Here is a 21,611-nt window from a genome sequence, read left to right on the forward strand (position 1 = left end):
CCCCTTCATTCTAAATTCCAGCGAGTACAAACCCAGTTGATCCAGTCTTCCTTCATATGTGAGACACCATTTCAACTGCAGCAGTTCAAGAAGATTTTCCACCACCATCTTCTCAAGGGTAATTAGGGATGGGCAATAAATGCTGGGTGAGCCAGTGACACCCAAATCACATCAACGACCACATTTTAAAAATCCTCAAATTAGGTTTTACACAATTAACGTTCTTCCTCTTTGTGAAAAACACTTTAATTATTAAGCATGACAACTCAATTGTAATATCATGAGCATTACTTTCGTTAAGTAATGCTCATGATATTACAATTGAGGAAAGATAGAATCTTTGAAGCACCTTTTCCCCTATCGATATACTGCTAAAGAATTAAATAACACAGTTGGCTGGAGTGTGTTGCGAAGGAATACCAATTTGATTCCTGTGCCAGCCGACATAGTTACTTGCCTTTTAGATTAGATTTCCATGACAGTGTGGAAACAGGCCCTTCAGCCCAGCAAGCCCACACCAACCCGCCAAAGCACCACCCACCCATACCCCTATATTTACCCCTTACCTAACACTACAGGCAATTTAGCATGGCCAATTCATCTAACCTACACATCTTTGGACTGTGGGAGGAAACCGGAGCACCCGGAGGAAACCCACGCAGACACGGGGAGAACGTGCAAACTCCACACAGTCAGTCACCTGAGGCAGGAACTGAACCCAGGTCTCTGGCATTGTGAGGTAGTAGTGCTAACCACTGTGCCACCGTGCCGCCCACAGTGATGTCATGGCTTGGACCACTATTTGCAGCCTTCAGATCATCAGATTTACATTTAGAGAAATGTGCTGTAATTAAACCAGAAAGCAACAGAAACTGCCAGGCTAATACCAAAGGAAAGAGATGGTCTGCTATAACATTTTATTATGTATGATTTTAAATAAGAAAAAACCCACCTTCCTTAAATTCCATTTATTTTTGTATGCCCAAAATAAATTAGATTAGATTACTTATGGTATGGAAACAGACCCTTTGACCCAACAAAGTCCACACCGACCCTCCAAAGAGTAACCCACCCAGACCCATTCCCCTACCCTACATTTACCCTGAGTAATGTACGTAACACTATGGGCAATTTAGCATACCCAATTCACCTGACCTGCTCACCTTTGGACTGTGGGAAGAAACCTGAGCACCTGGAGGAAACCCACACAGGCACGAGGAGAATGTGCAAACTCCACACAGACAGTCACCTGAGGCAGGAATCGAACCCAGGCCCCGGGCACTGGGAGGCAGCAGTGCTAACCACTGAACCACAGTGCCGCCCTAACCCATTGGTTGATGCACTCAAGCTATGGAGAGGTTCTCAGGACTAAACGACCATGAGATGCAATACTTGATAATCATTAAAAACCAACCCTTTCCTAATTACCATTGGTCTTGAGGAAGGGTCACTGAACCCGAAACGTTAACCCTGCTTTCTCTGCACAGATGCTGCTGAGCTTTTCCAGCAATTTCTGTTTTTGTTTCTGATTTCCAATGTCCGCGCTTCTTTCGGCTTTTACTTAACAATCATTGGCTGCTTCATTGTTACAGTAAGCTTGGGAAATTTTTTTTGCCTCCCTCTTACAGTGGTCGACCCCAAGGTAAGTGGATTACTGTGGTACAACTATTACAAAACAACCTCGATTATCTGAACATCAATTATCTGAATTTCGGATTATCTGAACAAGATCTCAAGGTCCTTTAAAAACAGCATTAGGTAGCTCAGCATTCAGTTAACCGGCATTATGGCTGGCATTGCCGGATAACCGGGGTATGTTCAGATAACCAGCGCTCATAAATTACTGCTTGCTTACGATCAGAACAATTATCCGAACAAAATACTCCCCGCCCGTCTCAACCGGATAATCGAGGTTGTTCTGTATAGCCAGGTGAACTCTCTTCAGGGACAGTGAGTGAGATTATCGGATGCATCAGCACATGCTCTTGCCCTGACCCACGTTAGTGACAAAAGTGCTTCCTCTGTTGCCTCTTTAATCTGGATTGGGGTGGGGTGGGGGGGAGAACGTGCATGTTGAAAATGGTGGAAGAGAGTTCCGCAGGGTTGGGGGGGGGGGGGGGCGGCGGGATTGCACAGTTCCCAAAATCATTCCTTCTGAGTTCAATCCAGTCATTTGACTTTTGAACAAAGCATGGGGTTGCATCATCAAGACATCAGAGCACAGCTGGTCAGAATACTGTGGGTGCTCCTCTCACTGTACAACCTAAAGAAGAGCAGCTGGAGAGTAGAAAACAGGATCAAGCTGCAAAAGTGACGAGTGGATTAAGCATGGAAGATGGTCATTCAGCCCACAGTGTTAGATCTTTGCTTGGGAAATCAGACTGAGCCTGCCTTCTCCCCATGGTCTTATACATTCCTGCAATTTAACTATTTATTCAATTTCCCTGAAATGGTTTCTACCTTAAAGTTACTGCAGTGGAACACTCTCTGTTAGCGGTGCAAGTAACCTTCGATGATCATGTTGGATCTTCAGTGTCAGGCAGACGGAGTAGCACACAATTTTGCATAAGGGAGCAGGTTAGAGTGTATCCTGCAGTTGGCCAGTGCCTGGGACATGAACCACAGAATCCCTACAGTGTGGAAACAGGCCCATCAAGTCCACACCCACTCTCTGAAGACTAACCTACCCAGACCCACTCTCCTATGACTCTACCTTTACCCCAGACTAATGCACCTAACATGCACATCTCTGAACAGTATGGGCAATGTAGCATTGCCAATTCACCTAACCTGCACATCTTTAGACTGTGGGAGGAAACCAGAGCAGACATAGTGAGAATGTGCATGCTGCACACAGACAACTGCTCGAGGCTGGAATTGAACCCAGGTCCCTGACACTGTGAGGCAGCAGTGCTAACCACTGAGCCACCGTGCCGCCTAAAGGCCAACATCGTCATTATGGGTCTGAAGGATCCCTCCTGCACTCCTCCTGAGTTCAAAAACGAAAGTCGAAAAGTCTAAACTTAGCTCGGAAGCTTTTTCAGTTTCCCAATTCTTTTCATCTGCCGGGATAAAAGCTGAATGAAAATCACTATTTTGAGACACTATCCAGCAGCACCCCCCCCCCCCCGCCCCCCCACGGAGTTGTGCATGAGGAGCTGGGCTTTGGGAAAACACATTTGTTGTCTCCTTGGAAGCCTCACTATGGAAATGGCAAGATCCAAGCGATTAGTAACATAGGTCATCGTAACTGCACAGCCACCCGTCAGATGGAAACCTGCAGTCCTCCTGCTCTTATTGATATTTTTCAGGCACAACCTCTAGTTGACAAATGTTGAAAATTGTACATTTATTGTCATGTGTCTAAAGTATCATGTTGTGAACTCTCGTTGTTTCTAGTTCACCATCTCAACTGTTAATAGAGTCATCGAGATGTACAGCACGGAAACAGACCCTTTGGACCAACCTGTCCATGCCGACTAGATATCCCAACCCAATCTAGTCTCACCTGCCAGCACCCGGCCCATATCCCTCCAAACCCTTCCTATTCACATACCCATCCAAATGCCTCTTAAATGTTGCAATTGTACCAGCCTCTACCACTTCCCCTGGCAGCTCATTCCATACACACACCACCCTCTGTGTGAAATCATTGCCCCTTAGGTCTCATTTATATCTTTTCCCTCTCACCCGAAACCTATGCCCTCTAGTCTGGACTCCCCAGCCCAGGGAAAAGACTTTGTCTATTTACCCTAACCATGCCCCTCAGCCTCCAACACTCCAGGGAAAACAGCCCCAGCCTTTTCAGCTTCTTCCTGTAGCTCAAATCCTCCAACCCTGGCAACATCCTTGTAAATCTTTTCTGAACCCTTTCAAGTTTCACATCATCTTTCTGATAGGAAGGAGACCAGAATTGCACGCAATATTCCAACAGTGGCCTCACCAATGTCCTGTACAGCTGCAACATGACCTCCCAACTCCTGTACTCAATACTCTGACCAATCAAGGAAAGCATACCAAACGCCTTCTTCACTATCCTATCTACCTGCGACTCCACTTTCAAGGAGCTATGAACCTGCACTCCAAGGTCTTTGTTCAGCAACACTCCCTAGGACCTTACCATTAAGTGTGTAAGTCCTGCTAAGATTTGCTTTCCCAAAATGCAGCATTGTTCTGCTGGGGAGAATATAATCTTTCATGCTTCAGGTCAGTTAAGCAATTATTAAGATAGGAGTGCATCTGATCAGTGAGTTTACCCACATAATTGCACACTATTGTTGTTTATAGAAATATGAACAACTGTGCCTTGAAGTTTATTTCTAAGTATGCTTTTGGTTTCCACAACTCACATAACACAAAACTAGATTGTCAACGTTTGCTCCATCAGGTACGTTTGGTAGTGATGTGATACTCCAGGTTTGAAGGTATTGCAAGGCACTGAAAGGTACTGTCTACTGTGGTTGCATGAATTTAACATAGAGAGATACATATGGACACAAATCACTATTTCACTGAATCACAGAATGTTACCATCTCTGACACCTCCCTCCCCTTCCTGGACCTCTCCATCTGCATCAATGACGACCGACTTGACACCGACATTTCTTACAAACCCACCGACTCCCACAGCTACCTGGATTACACTCTTCCCACCCTACCTCCTGCAAAAATGCCATCCCGTATTCCCAATTCCTCCGCCTCCGCCGGATCTGCTCCCAGGAGGACCAGTTCCACCACAGAACACACCAGATGGCCTCCTTCTTCAGAGACCGCAATTTCCCTTCCCACATGGTTAAAGATGCCCTCCAACGCATCTCGTCCACATCCCGCACCTCTGCCCTCAGACCCCACCCCTCCAACCATAACAAGGGCAGAACGCCCCTGGTACTCACCTTCCACCCTACCAACCTTCGCATCAACCAAATCATCCGCCGATATTTCCGCCACCTCCAAACGGACCCCACCACCAGGGATATATCCAGTCTTTCAGTGTAAGGTAATCCCGCCATTCCAGGAATTGACCTCGTGAACCTACGCTGCACTCCTTCAATAGCCAGAATGTCTTTCCTCAAATTTGGAGACCAGAACTGCACACAGTACTCCAGGTGTGGTCTCACCAGGGCCCTGTACAGCTGCAGAAGCACCTCTTTGCTTTTATACTCAATTCCTCTTGTTATGAAGGCCAGCATGCTATTAGCCTTCTTCACTACCTGCTGTACCTGCATGCTTGCCTTCATTGACTGGTGTACAAGAACACCCAGATCTCTCTGTACTGCCCCTTTACCTAAATTTATTCCATTGAGGTAGTAATCTGCCTTCCTGTTCTTGCCACCAAAGTGGATAACCAGACATTTATCCACATTAAACTGCATCTGCCATGCATCTGCGCACTCACCTAATCTGTCCAGGTCACCCTGTAATCTCCTTATGTCCTCATCACATTTCACCCTGCCACCCAGCTTTGTATCATTAGCAAATTTGCTAATATTATTGCTGATACCATCTTCTATATCATTAACATATATTGTAACAAGCTGCGGTCCCAGCACAGATCCCTGCGGTACCCCACTGGTCACTGCCTGCCATTCCGAAATGGAGCCGTTTATCACTACTCTTTGTTTCCTATCAGCCAACCAACTTTCAATCCAATCTAGTACTTTGCCCCCAATACCATGCGCCCTAATTTTACTCACTAACCTCCTATGTGGGATTTTATCAAAAGCTTTCTGAAAGTCCAGGTACACTACATCTACTGGATCTCCCTCGTCCATCTTCAGAGTAACATCCTCAAAAAATTCAAGATTAGTCAAGCATGATTTCCCCTTCATAAATCCATGCTGACTGTGTCCTATCCTGTTACTACTATCCAGATGTGCTATAATTTCATCCTTTATAATAGACTCCAGCATCTTTCCCACCACTGAGGTCAGACTAACTGGTCTATAATTTCCTGCTTTCTCTCTCCCATCTTTCTTAAAAAGTGGTATAACATTAGCCACCCTCCAATCCTCAGGAACTGATCCCGAATCTATCGAATTCTGGAAAATAATCACCAATGCATCCACGATTTCCCGAGCCACCTCCTTCAGTACCCTGGGATGTAGACCATCAGGCCCCGGAGACTTATCAACCTTCAGACCTAACAGTCTCTCCAACACCAAATCCTGGCAAATATAAATTCCCTTAAGTTCAGGTCCTTCAGCCACTGTTACCTCAGGGAGATTGCTTGTGTCTTCCCCAGTGAACACAGATCTGAAGTACCCATTTAATTCTTCTGCCATTTCTTTGTTCCCCGTAATATATTCCCCTGTTTCTGTCTTCAAGGACCCAATTTTAGTCCTAACCATTTTTTTGCCTTGCACATACCTAAAAAAGCTTTTACTATCATCCTTTATATTATTGGCCAGTTTACCTTCGTACCTCATTTTTCCTCTCCGTATTTCCTTCTTAGTAATCCTCTGTTGCTCTTTAAAAGTATCCCAGTCCTCAGTTTTCCCACTTACCTTTGCTATGTTATACTTTTTCTCTTTTAACTTTATATGTTTCTTTACCACCCTCGTCAGCCACGGCCACCCATGCCTCCTCCTGGTATCTTTCTTCCTTTTAGGAATGAACTGATCCTGCAACTTCTGCATTATACACAGAAATATCCGTCATTGTTCCTCCACGGTCATCCCTGCTAAGGTATTGCACCATTGAACTTTGACCAGCCCCTCCCTCATAGCTCCATAGTTCCCTTTATTCAACAGAAATATTGTCACTTCCGACTCTACCCTCTCCCTCTCAAATTGCAGATTGAAGCTTAATGTATTATGGTCACTACTTCCCAATGGCTCCTTCACTTCGAGGTCTCTGACCAATTCCGGTTCGTTACACAATACCAGATCCAGAATTGCCTTCTCCCTGGTCGGCTCCAGCATCAGCTGCTCTCAGAATCCATCTCTGGACTACGTCATTTCCTCGGACCACATCCAGCACAGCCCCCTCCCTGGTTGGACTGGAAGAAAAGATGTTGTGCACTCTTGAACATCGTATCAATGTGAGTGGTCCAGGACAGATTATTGGTGATCGTCGCTCCAAGGAACTTGCTGCTCTCAACCATCTCCATCTCAGCTCCATTGATGTAGATACAGATGTGTCCTCCTCATTGCTTCCTATCATTGATGATCTTCTCTTTAGCTTTGCTGACATTGAAGGACAGATTGTTAGCTTTGCATCACGACATCAAGCTTTCTACTCCTTCCTGTATTCTGTCTCATCATTGTTTGACATCAGCCCTACAATAGTGGTGTCATCAGTGAACCCATGAATGAAGTTCAGACAAAACTTGGTCTCAAAGTCATGCATGTAAGGGTAGGGGTCTGAGTATTTGCAGGGTGCTGATGTAAAGATTGTCATGGAGGAGGTGCTGTTGTGTTCATGAATTTCAGTCTGTAGGTCAGGAGGTCAGGAATCCAGTTGCAGAGGTTGGAATATAGACCTAGGTCTCAGAGTTTGGAGATTACTTTGTTTGGGATTATAGTGTTAAAGGTGCAGTTGTAGGCAATAAGTAGAAGCCTGACATAGGTATCCTTATTAGCCAGATGTTCCAGAGATGTGTAAAAATGGTTTACATCAGAATAAGCTAGAACGAAATATGAGTCCATAACATTCCCAACTAAGATCAGAAAGTCACTCAGCACTGACGTTGGACTTTTCAATATTTAGGGGTGTACCCTTCCAAATGAGGATACTGATGAATATGTTTTTAGGAACTTAACAACGCATGGTCTACAACTATGCTTTTGAATAGGATTAGGACATGCAGTGCAGGGTTAGGCTATAGTTTCAGTAACCTAAATCCCCCACCTCAGCTAAACTGTCAGAGGACAGCTGATTGGAGTTTGAACTTTTTCCAACAGCGAGAGATGGATCCCTGCAATGAGCATCAAAATTTACCATTCTTATCCAGCGCCAATAATTGAGCCAAACAATCATGTCTGGGCTATGAGTCAAAAACTGTAATCTTTTTAAAACAATTACTCATTCGTGGGACCTTGACATCACTGACTAAGCCAGTGTTTATTACCCAGAGGGCAGGTTAGAGTCAACCACATTGCTGTGGGTTTGGAGTCACGTGCATCATAGAATCCCTACAAGTGTGGGAGCAGGCTATTCAGCCCACACTGATCCTCCAAAGAACACCCCACCCCTATCATTGCATTCCCCATGTCTAATCACCTAGCCTGCGCATCCCTGGACACTATGGGACAAATTAGCATGGCCAATCCACTTAAACTGTGTGAGGAGCAAACTAGAGCAGCTGGAGGAAACCCATGCAGACACAGGGACAACGTGCAAACTCCATACAAACAATCAGTCAGAGGTTGGAATCGAACCTGGGTCCCTGGCATGGTGAGGGAGCAGTGCTAAGCACTGAGCCACCACAGGAGACAGTGGAGTCTGCCGCTGCTGGAGTCGCTGCCTGACTTGCTGAGCTTTTCCAGCAACACACTCTCAACACTGAGCTACCACAGTAGGCCAGACCAGACAAGGATGGCAGATCTCCTTCCCTAACGAACATTAATGATCCAGATGGGTTTTGTACATCAGTCCACAACGGCTACAACATTGTCATTATGCAAACTTTTATTTTTATTCCAGATATTGAAAAATGACATTTAAATTTCACCAACTGCCATAGTGGGATTTGAATAAATGTCCCCAGGACGTTAGCCTGTGGATTACTGACCCAGTGACATTATCCCCACATCACCTCTTTATTTAATTTAAACATGGGTCAAGTATAAACCCAGAGTGAAGCTGATGATTCCAATACAGACGAGGGATTCAGCACATTTAACTGAAAGATTAATATGGTCCATCAAAGATTTAGATATGAAGGAAAATAACCAATTTTTAAAAAGTTGCAGATGCTAATAAAGAATTGTTAACAATCCAGGCAAGACTTTCAGGCCCTTTTCCAGTATGCCAATTAATCCATGCTCTGTCACCATTGATGTGTCATACACCATTGGATTACAACTAAAAGACAGGCAGGAAGCCGCTATAATGAGAGATTAATTGCAAAGCTTGTAACGTTGTTGCAAAAATTATTTTCTGATTCCAGTTAATTGGGCTGAGTGCCTGGAGGAGAGCAAATGGCAGAGATTAGCAGGAGAGGATTGAAACCCATTTCACGCAGCTCTGTGGCCCCGTGTAAATGAATTCGCAATTAAGCAAAGAAATTAATTTTCACAATTGTAGCTCCATCAGGTACCTGAAGCAGTGACGCTTGGACTTTTCCCTAACCCGAACTTTCCTGCACATATGTTTCAATGTCTGTCAGTGAGGCACAATCGTTGACCTATTTGAAAAAGTGTTGTGCTTTTACAATCAGCTGTTTGTGAAGATAAGATGTAAGCATTCCCCGCAAGCTGATCAAGAAATGGGATGTTATTTGGCTTCAAGCCAAAACAAAACGCCGGAAATGAGCTCAGCAGGTTAGGCAGCAGCTACGTATGGAGAGAGAAGCAGAGACTATGGACAGGATCTTTCTGTCCGTCTCATTGAGTTTCCCCCTGGGTTCTCTCAGTGAGGTTCAGTCAGTTTTCTCATCGCTTCGCTACCTATCCCGCCTCTCTGGCACCTCCCCAATCCCCCACCACCCCGATCCCCATCATGATGTGCCCTGCTCCCGGAACAACTCGTCGCTGCCGGGATATCCCAGGGCTGACTGGCACCGGTGCCATCTTTCGAAGGTCAGTGATGGGTGAGTCCAGAACCTAAGGACACAGTTTAAATATAAGGGGTAGGCCATTTAGAACAGAGTTGAGGAAAAACTTCTTCACCCAGAGAGTGGTGGTTGTGTGGAATGCTCTGCCCCAGAAGGCTGTGGAGGCCAAGTCTTTGGATACTTTCAAGAAAGAAATGGATAGAGCTCTTAGAAATAGTGGAATCAGGGGTTATGGGGATAAGGCAGAAACAGGATACTGATTGTGGATGATCAGCCATGATCATAATGAATGGTGATGCTCACTTGAAGGGCCGAATGGCCTACTCCTGCACCTACTGTCTATTGTTTATTGTCTTTTGTCACCGTGTGCACCTGGACGAGTGCTGTCGGACTGGAGCTGTCCAATTCTGGACCTTAGCCCCAAAAATTGCAAAGGGGGGTGATTTGACACCCTCATTACGAGCAGAGACCTGGAAGTCAAACTCGTCGAGATGGTGCACAGGCCTGTAACCAGAGGACCATGCCAGGAGAGCGTGCCAGCCTGGTCTGTGTTTGCCATTTGGGTTAAGTACATTCTCAGTTGTCTGGAGGAATGCACAGCAACATGGGAAGAAGGTCAATTACCTTCGCCACTCTGCCAGTGTAGACCTTCTCTCCAATCCCTCCCACTCCCTCTGTCCCCTCTAGAGATACCCACCTCCTACTAATCTACAATTCTCACTATTGCCTTCCCTCCCTCACTTAGCCACCCCCCCAATGCCACCAGTGATCCTCCATTCACTCTGCACTGCCTACTCACTCACCCAGGATAGCTTGTCACATGCCCTGAAATTAACGCCACTGACCTTCAACTCCTTTAATAACTGCCTCGCTCTCAATCCAGGAGGAAAACAGCCCACAATGAGGCACAAAGATTCAAAACAGTGGTAGATTCCCCTCCATCTGACCCTTGAGATAGATAGTGTTCTGACTCTGACCATCCTGAGCAGCGGACTGACCTGGACTAGTCTTGGAGGCTGCCCTTGACTTACTGAGCCCAGACCTACACTCCTGACTGAAAGCTGTCTCCTTTTACTCAACTGAGGCCTGATGCCAATCAAGATAATCTTCCTTGTTTTGTATTCAATGGCACAGCAAGCCAGCTGTAATGTGAGCTTGGTATCTCTGGAAAAATGCAAAACACGATGAGACAAGGGAAGGCAGGGATGCTGTGAGTGTGCAGGTAAGCCTCGGGATGACTGAGTGCTGTGACAGTGAGCAAAGAGCCCGGAGATGGAGCCTGTGGTGCAGGCCAGAAGCTGGGTGTGTGACCGTGAGCACACAGTGTCTGTGTTACAGTCTTACACTGAGAGTTACCTGGGGCTGCCAAGGGCAGAAAAGTGAATAGGAAATGTGCCTTGGGGATTCTCAAACTTCCACATTCGGAATTCTCACCATCTGGCTTGTTCAGTGTGTTTGGGAAGATCGGAAACTGGACATTGGTGAGGCTAGTCATGTGGCTAAATAGGTGTTTAACAAGCTCTAAACCCCCCCCCCCCCCCATTCATTAGCACTTGACCTGCCGAGTGACAATCATACCATGCTCCTCAGCAAAGTGAACAAAAGATGGATTGAGTTCCTTCCGACATGGAGTTAGGCCGCACCAGCCTTTTTGCCACAACCTGGATTCAGCCCAGGTCATTCTAACCCTGATAAGATTCTGTCCAATGTTCCACCTTTCACCAGACCCTTGTTTATTTAGAATCATAGAGATTTACAGCACGGAAATTGTATCCATGCCGACCAACTATCCAAACCTATCCTAGTCCCATTTGCCAACGCTTGGCCCATATTCTTCAAAGCCCTTCCTATTCATATACCCATCCAGATGCCTTTTAAATCTTATAATTGTACCAGCCTCCACCATTTCCTCTGGCAGCTCATTCCACACGCACACCACCCTCTGTGTGAAAATGTTGCCCCTTAGGTCCCTTTTACATTTTTCCCCTCTCACCCTAAACCTATGCCCTCTAGTTCTGGACTCCCCGACCCCAGGCATAAGACTTTGTCTATTCACCCTATGCATGCCCCTCATGATTTTATAAACCTCTACAAAGTCACCCCTCAGCCTCTGACCCTCCAGGGAAAACAGCCCCAGCCTCTTCAGCCTCTCCCTACAGCTCAAACCATCCAACTCTTGCAACATCCTTGTAAATCTTTTCTGAACTCTTTCATTGTTGTGGCCTGATTGGAAAATGCTGGATTTAGAAACTGGACATAATTATGACGATGAAGTAAAATTTGCCAGCATCTCAGGGGACCATCAGGTTTCTCTCTCTCTCTCTCTCCAGGAAGAGAGAGGTGACCGGGGTGGGGGGGGGGGGGGGGGGGGGGGGGGGCGGGGGGGGGGGGATGAGTTTCTGATTTACAGCATCTGCAATTCTTTTGCTTTTCACATTAAACTTCTTGCAGCTTGTAGACTATATCCAGGTTTCACCTATTGCAATAACAGATGAGTATGTTACATTACCCTATCCTTCTCTTTTCTGCATTACAGGGCTGGATGAATGAAATCTATAACTACGATCCTGAGACCTACCATCCATCACTGACCTTCTCAGTCTATGTGACACTAGAGGGGACAGCGCTGAGACTTTCGTACCCGAGGAGCAACATCCCTCGGCGTGCAACCTTCAATGAAGGCAAACATGACATGGTGTTCATCAGCCATCGCTCCTGCGACCTAGCAGACAGCAAGGTGGGTGGGAATGTCCAATCAAACTGAGAGCCTCCATGTTCCTATAAAGGTCTGGTGTGTACTGGCTGTTATTCTTAGCATTTATAACCTTGAATCTGCTTGTTAAAGGGGTATAAAGTGCCTTAAAACTTGTATTTGGAAAAGCAAGGATGAAACAGCCCAACTGGCCCAGGCTGTTCTTTCTTTTCAACAGAGCGACTTATGTGCTCCAGTTTCCTCCCACAATCCAAAGATGTGCAGATGAGGTGAATTAGCCATGCTAAATTGCCTGTAGTGTTAGGTGCATTAGTCAGGGGTAAATATAAGGTAGGGGAATGGGTCTGGGTGGGTTACTCTTCGGAGGGCCGGTGTGGACTTGTTGGGCTAAATGGCCTGTTTCCATACTGTAGGAATCTAATCTAACCTAATCACACGCACTGCTCCCCTTCTAACCTAATCTGCAAATCCTTTTACCCTGTCTCCCTCATGCATTTAGTAGTCTCTCCACATCTAGCCTTCCTTATTCTTTAAGATGCTCCTTCAAACCTAGCTCTCTGACCAAGCTTGTGGTAATCTATCTTAATGATCCCTTGCAAGGTTCAATGTCAATATTTTGGTTGTTAGCATCCTAGTGATGCATCTTGGGATGCTTCCCTTTTAATGTCCCAGCAGTGAGCTGTTATAATCCGGGATGCACAGCCTGAGAGGGCAGTGGAAGCAGATTCAACAAGGAATTTTGCAAGCAATGCAACTCGGTGAAGATAGTATTTCTGAAACTCCAGAGTAATGGGGTGAGATGACAGTTCTTTCAGTAAGGTGTGGTAATAGTATGAATGTGCTATCACAAGATCCAGTAAGGAAGAGAAAATGTTTTCAGGGTCTGGAGGGAGAAGGAAAGGGAAGCTGGACTTGGTGATTTGTTCTGTAAGAAGGTAGTATGGTTACTGCAGGCTGAATGGCCTCTCTACCATATTAGTATTCTATCTAGCTTCTTTTTTAATGCTGTTATGCCTTAGCTACTCCTTCTCTTAGCCGGTTTACATCCAAATCACTGGGCAAATGTTTCTTCTGTTTGAACCCCTCTTTATAATGGGATGCATGCACTGCCCTGTGGGGCCCACCATTTACTACCCATCCCTCATGATGTTAAGAGTCAACCTCATCACTTTGGTCCAGACTCACACGTAGTTGGGGAAAGATATTAGTGAAGCAGATGGGTTTTTGCAACAACCTACAGTAGTTACATGGTCTCCACGAAGTCAGTGTATTCTATAGTCCCCAGTTTTTTTGCCACAGTGGTCATTTAAACCCATATTCCCTGTGTGACTCCGGGTTACTAGCCAAGTAACATTTGGACTGTGCCATCACCTCACCTGCATTTTATGGTTCCTGGTTTTGTCCCACAACGTAGGAAAAGAGAACATAATAACTTGAGGATGCCATTTGGCCCATAGAACCAATTCTGCTATAACAAGATCCTAACTGATCTGGCTGTAGTCTCAACTTGACATAACCATTGCCACTCCCATAACATTTGACTCCCATGTCTATCAAAAACCTATCTTACTCAGCCTTGAGTGAAGTCTCCAGTGTTTTCTGACAGCAAGGAGTTGTGGAGATGAGAGTGGGGGATGCTGTGACTTCCCTAACAAACAACCCTCTGAGAGAAATAGAATTCTCTGCATCTCCATGTTCAAAGCAAGACTATTTATTCTTAATCCATGTCTCCTACTCGCAGTCTCCCCCACAACTAGAAGCATCCATTCACATTCGCTCTGTCACATCCCCTCAGGATCTTATACACGTCCATAGATCGTCCCCCCTTCTTCTTAACTCCAATGGATAAAGACCCAAATAGAATTGAATTGCATTGAATTTATTGTCACGTGTACTGAGGCACAGTGAAAACGTTTTTATTGTGAGCACTACAGGCAGATCACAGAGTTAAGTTGCATAGATAAGTAAATAATAGGTAAACAGTGGCAAAAAGAAAAACACAGGAACAGACGAATGTTAAGAGTTTGTCAGTCCATTCAGTATTCTAACAACAGTAGGGTAGAAACTGTTCTGAAACCAGCTGCTGAGCATGCTTAAGCTTCTGTACCTTCTCCCCGACGGTAGAGGTTGTAGAAAAACATTGCCAGGGTGGGATGGATCTTTAAGAATGCTGGCGGCCTTTCCTTGACAGCTGGCCTGGTAGATGGATTCTATAGATGGGAGGTCAGTCTTTGTGATTGTCTGGGCTGAGTTCACCACTCTCTGTAACCGTCTCCGATCTTGAATGGTACAGTTGCCATACCAGGTCGTGATACATCCAGACAGAATGCTCTCGATGGCGCACCTATAAATGTTGGCAAGAGTATTCTCTGTCCAATTGTTGCCTTGTTGTAGGTTCTTCTGTTGTTGAAATAATTTGGTCAGAGTCCATGGTAGAGCATGTTCCACATGGACGTCCGAAGGAGTGCGCTTGATGTATTAAGTGGCTCTTTTATCTTGTTATTTTGCCGGCAGATATTTCTTGTCCCACCAGGCCTGGCAAAGAAAAGAATGTGGAATAAGAAGTACCCCATCTGTATTTTCCTCAGAGAGGCTGGACCCTACAAACACAAATGTTCTGGAGACAGAGAGGTGAAGGCAGACGGGGACACTGAAGAGCAAAGGGAGAGGCCAGAAAGTGCACCAACATCAGAGGGTCTCCTGAGACACTCTGCAGAAGGTGGGGAGAATACACTCTTCCTCTTTGGAAGGACGGGAAGGGAAAAAGAAGAATGGTTCCGATATTTCCTGTTGGCTTCCAGGATGCAGTCAGAGGACAAGCAGAGCCTCAGCAGAGATGGTGGAAAAGCTGGTAATGATCCTCATGTTCTTGTCCTTTGAGCAGTGACAGTCATTCCTGGTTAAAACACTTTGAGCAGTTCTGGGACGCTTCACTTTAATAAACCTCCAAGCGAGTGCATTGTAGGTTTATTAGAATGTTACCTGGATGCTAACAGGGTATGAGAAGAGATTAAACAAGTGATGTTAGAAGGTTAAGGGTTGATTTGATTTTAGTTTGCAAGATGTTAAAGAAGGTGTTAATTGAGAGAAACTAGCGCTGTTAATTGGGGAGTTAAGGATTTGGGGTCATTGTCTGAAAAGTAGGAACTAGGCCTTCTGGAAGTGAAATGAGGAAATATATCCATATACAAAAGGGACAGAAGTTGGGATCTCTCTTCTGCACCGTGGGCAAGTGATACCCTGGTGGTATTTTCACTAGACTATTAATCCAGAGACCCTAGTAATGTTCTAGGGACCTGAGTTCCATGGCAGATGTTGGAATTTGGATTCAATAAATATTTGGAACTAAAAGTCTAATGATGACTGTAAAACAATTGTCAGGAAAAACCCATCTGGTTCACTAATGTCCTTTAAGGAAGGAAACTGCCATCCTTACTTAGTCAGGCCTACAATATAACTCCAGACCTACAGCAATGTGATTGACACTTAATGCAGTTAGAGATGGGTAATAAATTCTGGCCTGGTCAGTGACACCAGTGTCTTGTGAATGGATCAAACAAAAAATGGAAATTGAGGTTGTTAATTTTAGATTTTTTTTTGTTAACCAATGATTTAAGGGATACTGAGCAAAATCTGACATTGGGTCACAGGTCAATCAGTCAACATGCAGGATGGAGAACTCCCCCAGTTACACAGCAAGTAGACAACTATTCCTTGAGGAAATATCTAATTAAAGAAGAATATGAGGAGAAATGGCTCACATCTTTGCCCCAAATTAAAGTTACATCACAAGATTGCAGTCTGGGGAACCGAGGCACTTGAAGCTTATGGCCTGCGTTGCTCACTTAAACTTCCCGATCTACTTCACAGATATCACCCAGAATCCTGGCACCAGCCCTGTGGGGAGATTGGCTTACAGCAATGACAGCAGCAGAGGCAGTGCAGAAGATCTCCCTTCCCTTTTCAAAACCAAAGACTTGGCAGGAAACATCAGGCAAAAGATTCAGCTGGACTATAGCAGATACATGGCGAAGTTCACTGCCTCAGACAACAGCAGCCCTTGGCTAAGCCCTGATCATAGTACCACCAACAGTCCCACCAAGGGCCAGGTAAGACAAGGGGGACATAAACCAAGCAACTGGAGACATGGCCCTGTGAAGATAAATGATCGGCACGTTTGTAATACGCGCAGAACGCACCCATTAAGGCTGTCGGGCTACAGACAACACCTTTTAACCTCTCTGCTGTATCAAGTTAAAAATCACACAACACCAGGTTATAGTCCAACAGGTTTATTTGGAAGCACTAGCTTTCGGAGCGCCGCTCCTTCATCAGATGGTTGTAGAGAATAAGATCGTAAGACACAGAATGGCGACTATTTCCTTGAGTGTTGTTGGAACTGCACCCATTCAGGCAAATGGAGAGTATTCCATCGCACTCCTGACTTGTGCCTTGTAGACGGTGGGCAGGTTTGGGGAGTCAGGAGATGAGTTATTCGCTGCAGGATTCCTTCCCCATGACTTGCCCTGAGGCCACAGTATCAGTATCTGATCAATGGTAATCCCCAGGATGTTGATAGTGGGGACTCAGCGGTGCCACTGAATATCAAGGGGTGATTGCCAAATTTTCTCCAGCTGAATGTGGTCATTGCCTGACACTTCTGTGGCATAAGTGTCACTCAAGACATCAAGAAAGTTGGAAGTTGCACTACACCCAAGTTATAGTCACCTGACAAAGGGGCAGTGCTCCGAAAGCTTGTGATTTTAAATAAACCTGTTGCACTATAACCTGGTTTCATGTGACTTCTGACTTTGTCCAGTCCAGTGCAACACCAGCACCCCCGCATCAAGAAAATTAAACAAGCATTTTCAGTGATAGTTTAAAATCTGGTAAAGCTTACTCCTCTCACCCACATTCATCCCAATGTGTCATCACACACATGCAATGGGACTGTTTCTACATCACTGAGTCAGCCATACCTTTATGATAAATAAACCTTAAGGTATGCTTAGAATATCTGTAAGAAATACCTACTTTCTGTGCTGCATACTGAGCGTGTTTATTATTCCTAGATCTTATAGTAACCACAATGGTTCAAGAAGGCAGTTCACCACCACCTTCTCAAGGACAACTAGGGTCAGACAATAAACACTGGCCTAGCCAGTGACACCCACATCCTACAAGTGAACAAAAAAAAACTGCGCGAGGTATGATAGTAACAGGGAAAACCTACTTTTGGTTCCCCCTTGGTCCTATTCAGAAGAATGTCCTGAGTTTAATATATTCCACTATTTTCCCCTCCCTGCCTCATATTCATGTAGACTCGCTCAAAACAAAGAGGTGAACTTGAAACCTGTTTTGGGATCAGGTGAGATGGAATCTGATCTCTGCCCACCTTCAACCTGATGCCAACTAGTGGATTTTTTTTATCCATTCACAGGATGAGGGTATCATTGGTTTGGCCAGTATTTATCGCCATTCCCTAATTGCCCAGATAGCAGTTAAGAGTCAACCACGTTGCTGTGGGTCTGGAGTCACATGTAGGCCAGGCCAGGTAAGGACAGCAGTTTCCTTCCCTAAAGGGCATCAGTGAACCAGATGAATTTTGTTCTGACGATCAGCAGTAGATTTGTGGTCATCATTCAACCCTTACTTCCGGATTTTCCTTGATTGAATTCCAATCTCTCCATCTGCCGCGGTGGGATTTGAACCTGGGTCCCCCGAGCATTACCAGGGTTAACAGGTTGAAGAGGCAGACTGCCTGCTCCCAGGAAACATGTTGGCTGGTGATTATTTAGTGAGACCATCACCTTCAGATCTAACCTGTGTTCGAGGTTTAAAACTAATGAGTCAGATTTCCCAGGTTTTGGGAAACCAGTTGGCTGAAGGGGAGGCTAAAAGGCAGGTCTGGGGAGACGGAAAGTATTTTGACAGGACTGCCTGTGGACTTGGAGGACCAGAAGTGCTTCCTCCCAGCTCCTGTCTCACTAGCTTGCTTTCCTGCTTGGATTGAACAGCCCTACATCAAATCCCACTGCATCCCCAACGAAACAAAGATTCACATGATTAGGCATTACCATCTGGGTCTGGGTTTCTGGAATTCCCTCCAAGAATCTCTCCACTCCCCTCCCTTCTTTTGCACTATGCTAAAATGTATTTATTTGACCAGCTCCTTCTTTGGCTCAATTCCAATTTGTTCATCAGCTTAGATTTCTATGAAGCGCTTGGAATGCTTTTGTTCGGGGCTACATATAATTGAAAGCCATTATTGCTCTTACATAAGAACATAATAACCAGGAGCAGGAGTAGTCCATCTGGCCCCTCGAGCCTGATCCACCATACAATAAGATCATGGCTGATCTGCTTCTCAGCTCCACTTACCCACCTGCCCCCCATAACCCTTAACTCCTTTACTGTTCAAAAATCTATCTTTGCCTTAAAAATATTTAACGAGTAGCCTCAACTGCTTCACTGGGCAGGTAATTCCAAGATTCACAACCCTTTGGGTGAAGAAGTTCCTCCTCAACTCAGTCCTAAATCTGCTCCCCCTTATTTTGAGGCTATGCCCCCTAGTTCTAGTTTCACCCACCAGTGGCGTGTGAAATCAGGTCTCACAAAATTGATTCAGTTTTTTGAAAAAGCAACAAAGACGATTGATGAGGGCAGAGCGGTGGATGTGATCTATATGGACTTCAGTTCTACAAGGCTCCCCATGGGAGACTGATTAGCAAGGTTAGATCTCATGGAATACAGGGAAAACTAGCCATTTGGCTACAGAACTGGCTCAAAGGTAGAGGGTGGTGGTGGAGGGTTGTTTTTCAGACTGGAGGCCTGTGACCAGTGGAGTGCCACAAGGATCGGTGCTGGGTCCAATACTTTTCATCATTTATATAAATCATTTGGATATGGACATAGAAGATATAGTTAGTAAGTTTGCAGAAGACACCAAAATTGGATGTGTAGTGGTCAGAGGAAAAGGTCACCTCAGATTACAATAGGATCTTGATCAGATGGGCCAATGGACTGAGGAGTGGCAGATGGAGTTTAATTTAGATAAATGTGAGGTGCTGCATTTTGGGAAAGCAAACCATAGCAGGACATCTACACTTAATGGTAAGATCCTGGGAGTGTTGCTGAACAAAGAGACCTTGGAGTGCAGGTTCATAGCTCCTTGAAAGTAGAGCAGCAGGAAGATAGGATAGTGAAGAAGGCATTTAGTATGCTTTCTTTTATTGGTCAGAGCAATGAGTACAGGAGTTGGGAGGTCATGTTGCAGCTGCACAGGACATTGGTTAGGCCACTATTGGAATATTGTTTGCAATTTTGGTCTCCTTCCTATCGGAAGGATGTTGTGAAACGTGAAAGGGTTCAGAAAGATTTACAAGGATGTTGCCAGGGTTGGAAGATTTGTGCTATAGGGAGAGGCTGAATTGGCTGGGGCTGTTTATGTTGGAGCATCGGCGGCTGAGGGGCATGGATAGGGTAAATAGACAAAGTCTTTTCCCTGGCGTCGGGGAGTCCAGAACTAGAGGGCATAGGTTTAGGGTGAGAGGGGAAAAATATAAAAGAGACCTAAGGGACAACTTTTTCACACAGAGGGTGGTGCATGTATGGAATGAGCTGCCAAAGGAAGTGGTCAGCGCTGGTACAATTACAACATTTAAAAGGCATTTGGATGGGTATATGAATAGGAAGGGTTTGGAGGGATATGGGCCAAGTGCTGGCAAATGGGACTAGATTAGGTTGGGATATCTGGTCAGCATGGACAATTTTGGACTGAAGGGTCTGTTTCCATGCTGGACATCTCTATGACTCTCTGACTCTGACCCCTCTGCTTCTATCTCATCTATTCCCCCCATAATGTTATATGTTTCTATAAAGTCCCCCCTCATTCTTCTGAATTCCAATGAATATAATCCCAGTCTACTCAGTCTCTCCTCATAAACTAACCCTCTCAACTCCAAAATCACCTAGTGAACCTTCTCTGCAGCCCCTCTGGTGCCAGTACGTCCTTTCTTAAGTAAGGAGACCAAAGCTGTACACAGTATTCTGGGTATAGCCTCATCAGCACCTTGTAGAGCTGCAGCATAATTTCCTTGTTGTTAATGTCCATCCCTGTAACAATGAAGGGCAATATTCCATTTGCCTTTTTAATTACCTGTGGTATCTGCAAACCAACTTTTTGTGATTCATGCACATGGACACCCAGCTCCCTCTGCACAGCAGCATGCTGCAAATTTTCACCAGTTAAATAATCATCCATTTTGCCATTATTCCTATCAAAATGGGTGAGCTCACATTTACCAACATTGTACTCCATCTGCCAGACCCTTGCCCACTCACTTAACCTATCTGCATCCCTCTTTCAGTGTCCTCTGCATACCTTGCTCCATACTCATCTTAGTGTCATGTGTGAACTTTGACACATTACACTCGGTCCTCAACTCCAAATCATTGATATAAGTTGTAAACAATTGTGATGCCAACACCGATCCCTGAGGCACAACAGTAGCCACTAATGGCCAATCAGAAAAACCCCCATTTACCCCCACTCTTTGCTTTCTCTTAGTTAACCAATCTTCTGTCCATAAATATTACCCATTTTGCACCTTTATCTTAAGCAGCAAGCTTTTGTGCGGCACTTGGTCAAATGCCTTCTGGAAATTCAAATACATTGCATCCCCCATTCCCTGTTGGCCACACTGCTCATAATGTCTTCAAAGAATTCCAGTAAATTAGTTAAACATGACCTGCCTTGTTATAGAATGACACATTGATTTGTTCCCAGTTCGCCATGTATGAATATTTCTATTTTCTCCTGGCATCCTAATACAAGCCAATGAGTGGTATACTCTTTGTGCCAACACTGTGAAGGAGATATATGGGTACCTGTAACCTATACAATCAGAACACACCATGAAACATCAAAGGGCCTGAGTTTGCTTAGGAGATGGCACCTTCAAAACTCATGACAACTTCCATCTAGAAGGACAAGGACAGCAGATACATGGGAACACTACCAATTGCAAGTTCCCCCAAAGCGTCTCAGCATTCTCACTTGGAAATATATCCCCATTCCTTCACTATCATTGTGTCAAAATCCTGGAATTACCTCAGGGCATTGTGGGCCAACCCACAGCAGGTAGACAGCAGTGGTTCAAGAAGGCAGCTCACCACCATCTT

The 21,611-nt window shown here is 45.1% G+C and overlaps 1 protein-coding gene across 2 annotated transcripts in view; it reads left to right on the forward strand.

Annotated features, from left to right (window-relative positions):
- tex2l (testis expressed 2, like) overlaps positions 1–21,611 on the forward strand; it is a 108,647-nt gene that overhangs the window by 39,293 nt on the left and 47,743 nt on the right. For both annotated transcript variants that reach the window (XM_072559383.1, XM_072559382.1), the window contains exons 3-5: positions 12,252–12,452; positions 14,943–15,279; positions 16,299–16,537. In XM_072559383.1, coding sequence (XP_072415484.1) covers positions 12,252–12,452; positions 14,943–15,279; positions 16,299–16,537 — 777 coding nt within the window. The remainder of the gene's footprint in view (positions 1–12,251; positions 12,453–14,942; positions 15,280–16,298; positions 16,538–21,611) is intronic.

The sequence above is a fragment of the Chiloscyllium punctatum genome, chromosome 40 (assembly GCF_047496795.1).
Source record: "Chiloscyllium punctatum isolate Juve2018m chromosome 40, sChiPun1.3, whole genome shotgun sequence".
NCBI classification, from domain to species: domain Eukaryota; kingdom Metazoa; phylum Chordata; class Chondrichthyes; order Orectolobiformes; family Hemiscylliidae; genus Chiloscyllium; species Chiloscyllium punctatum.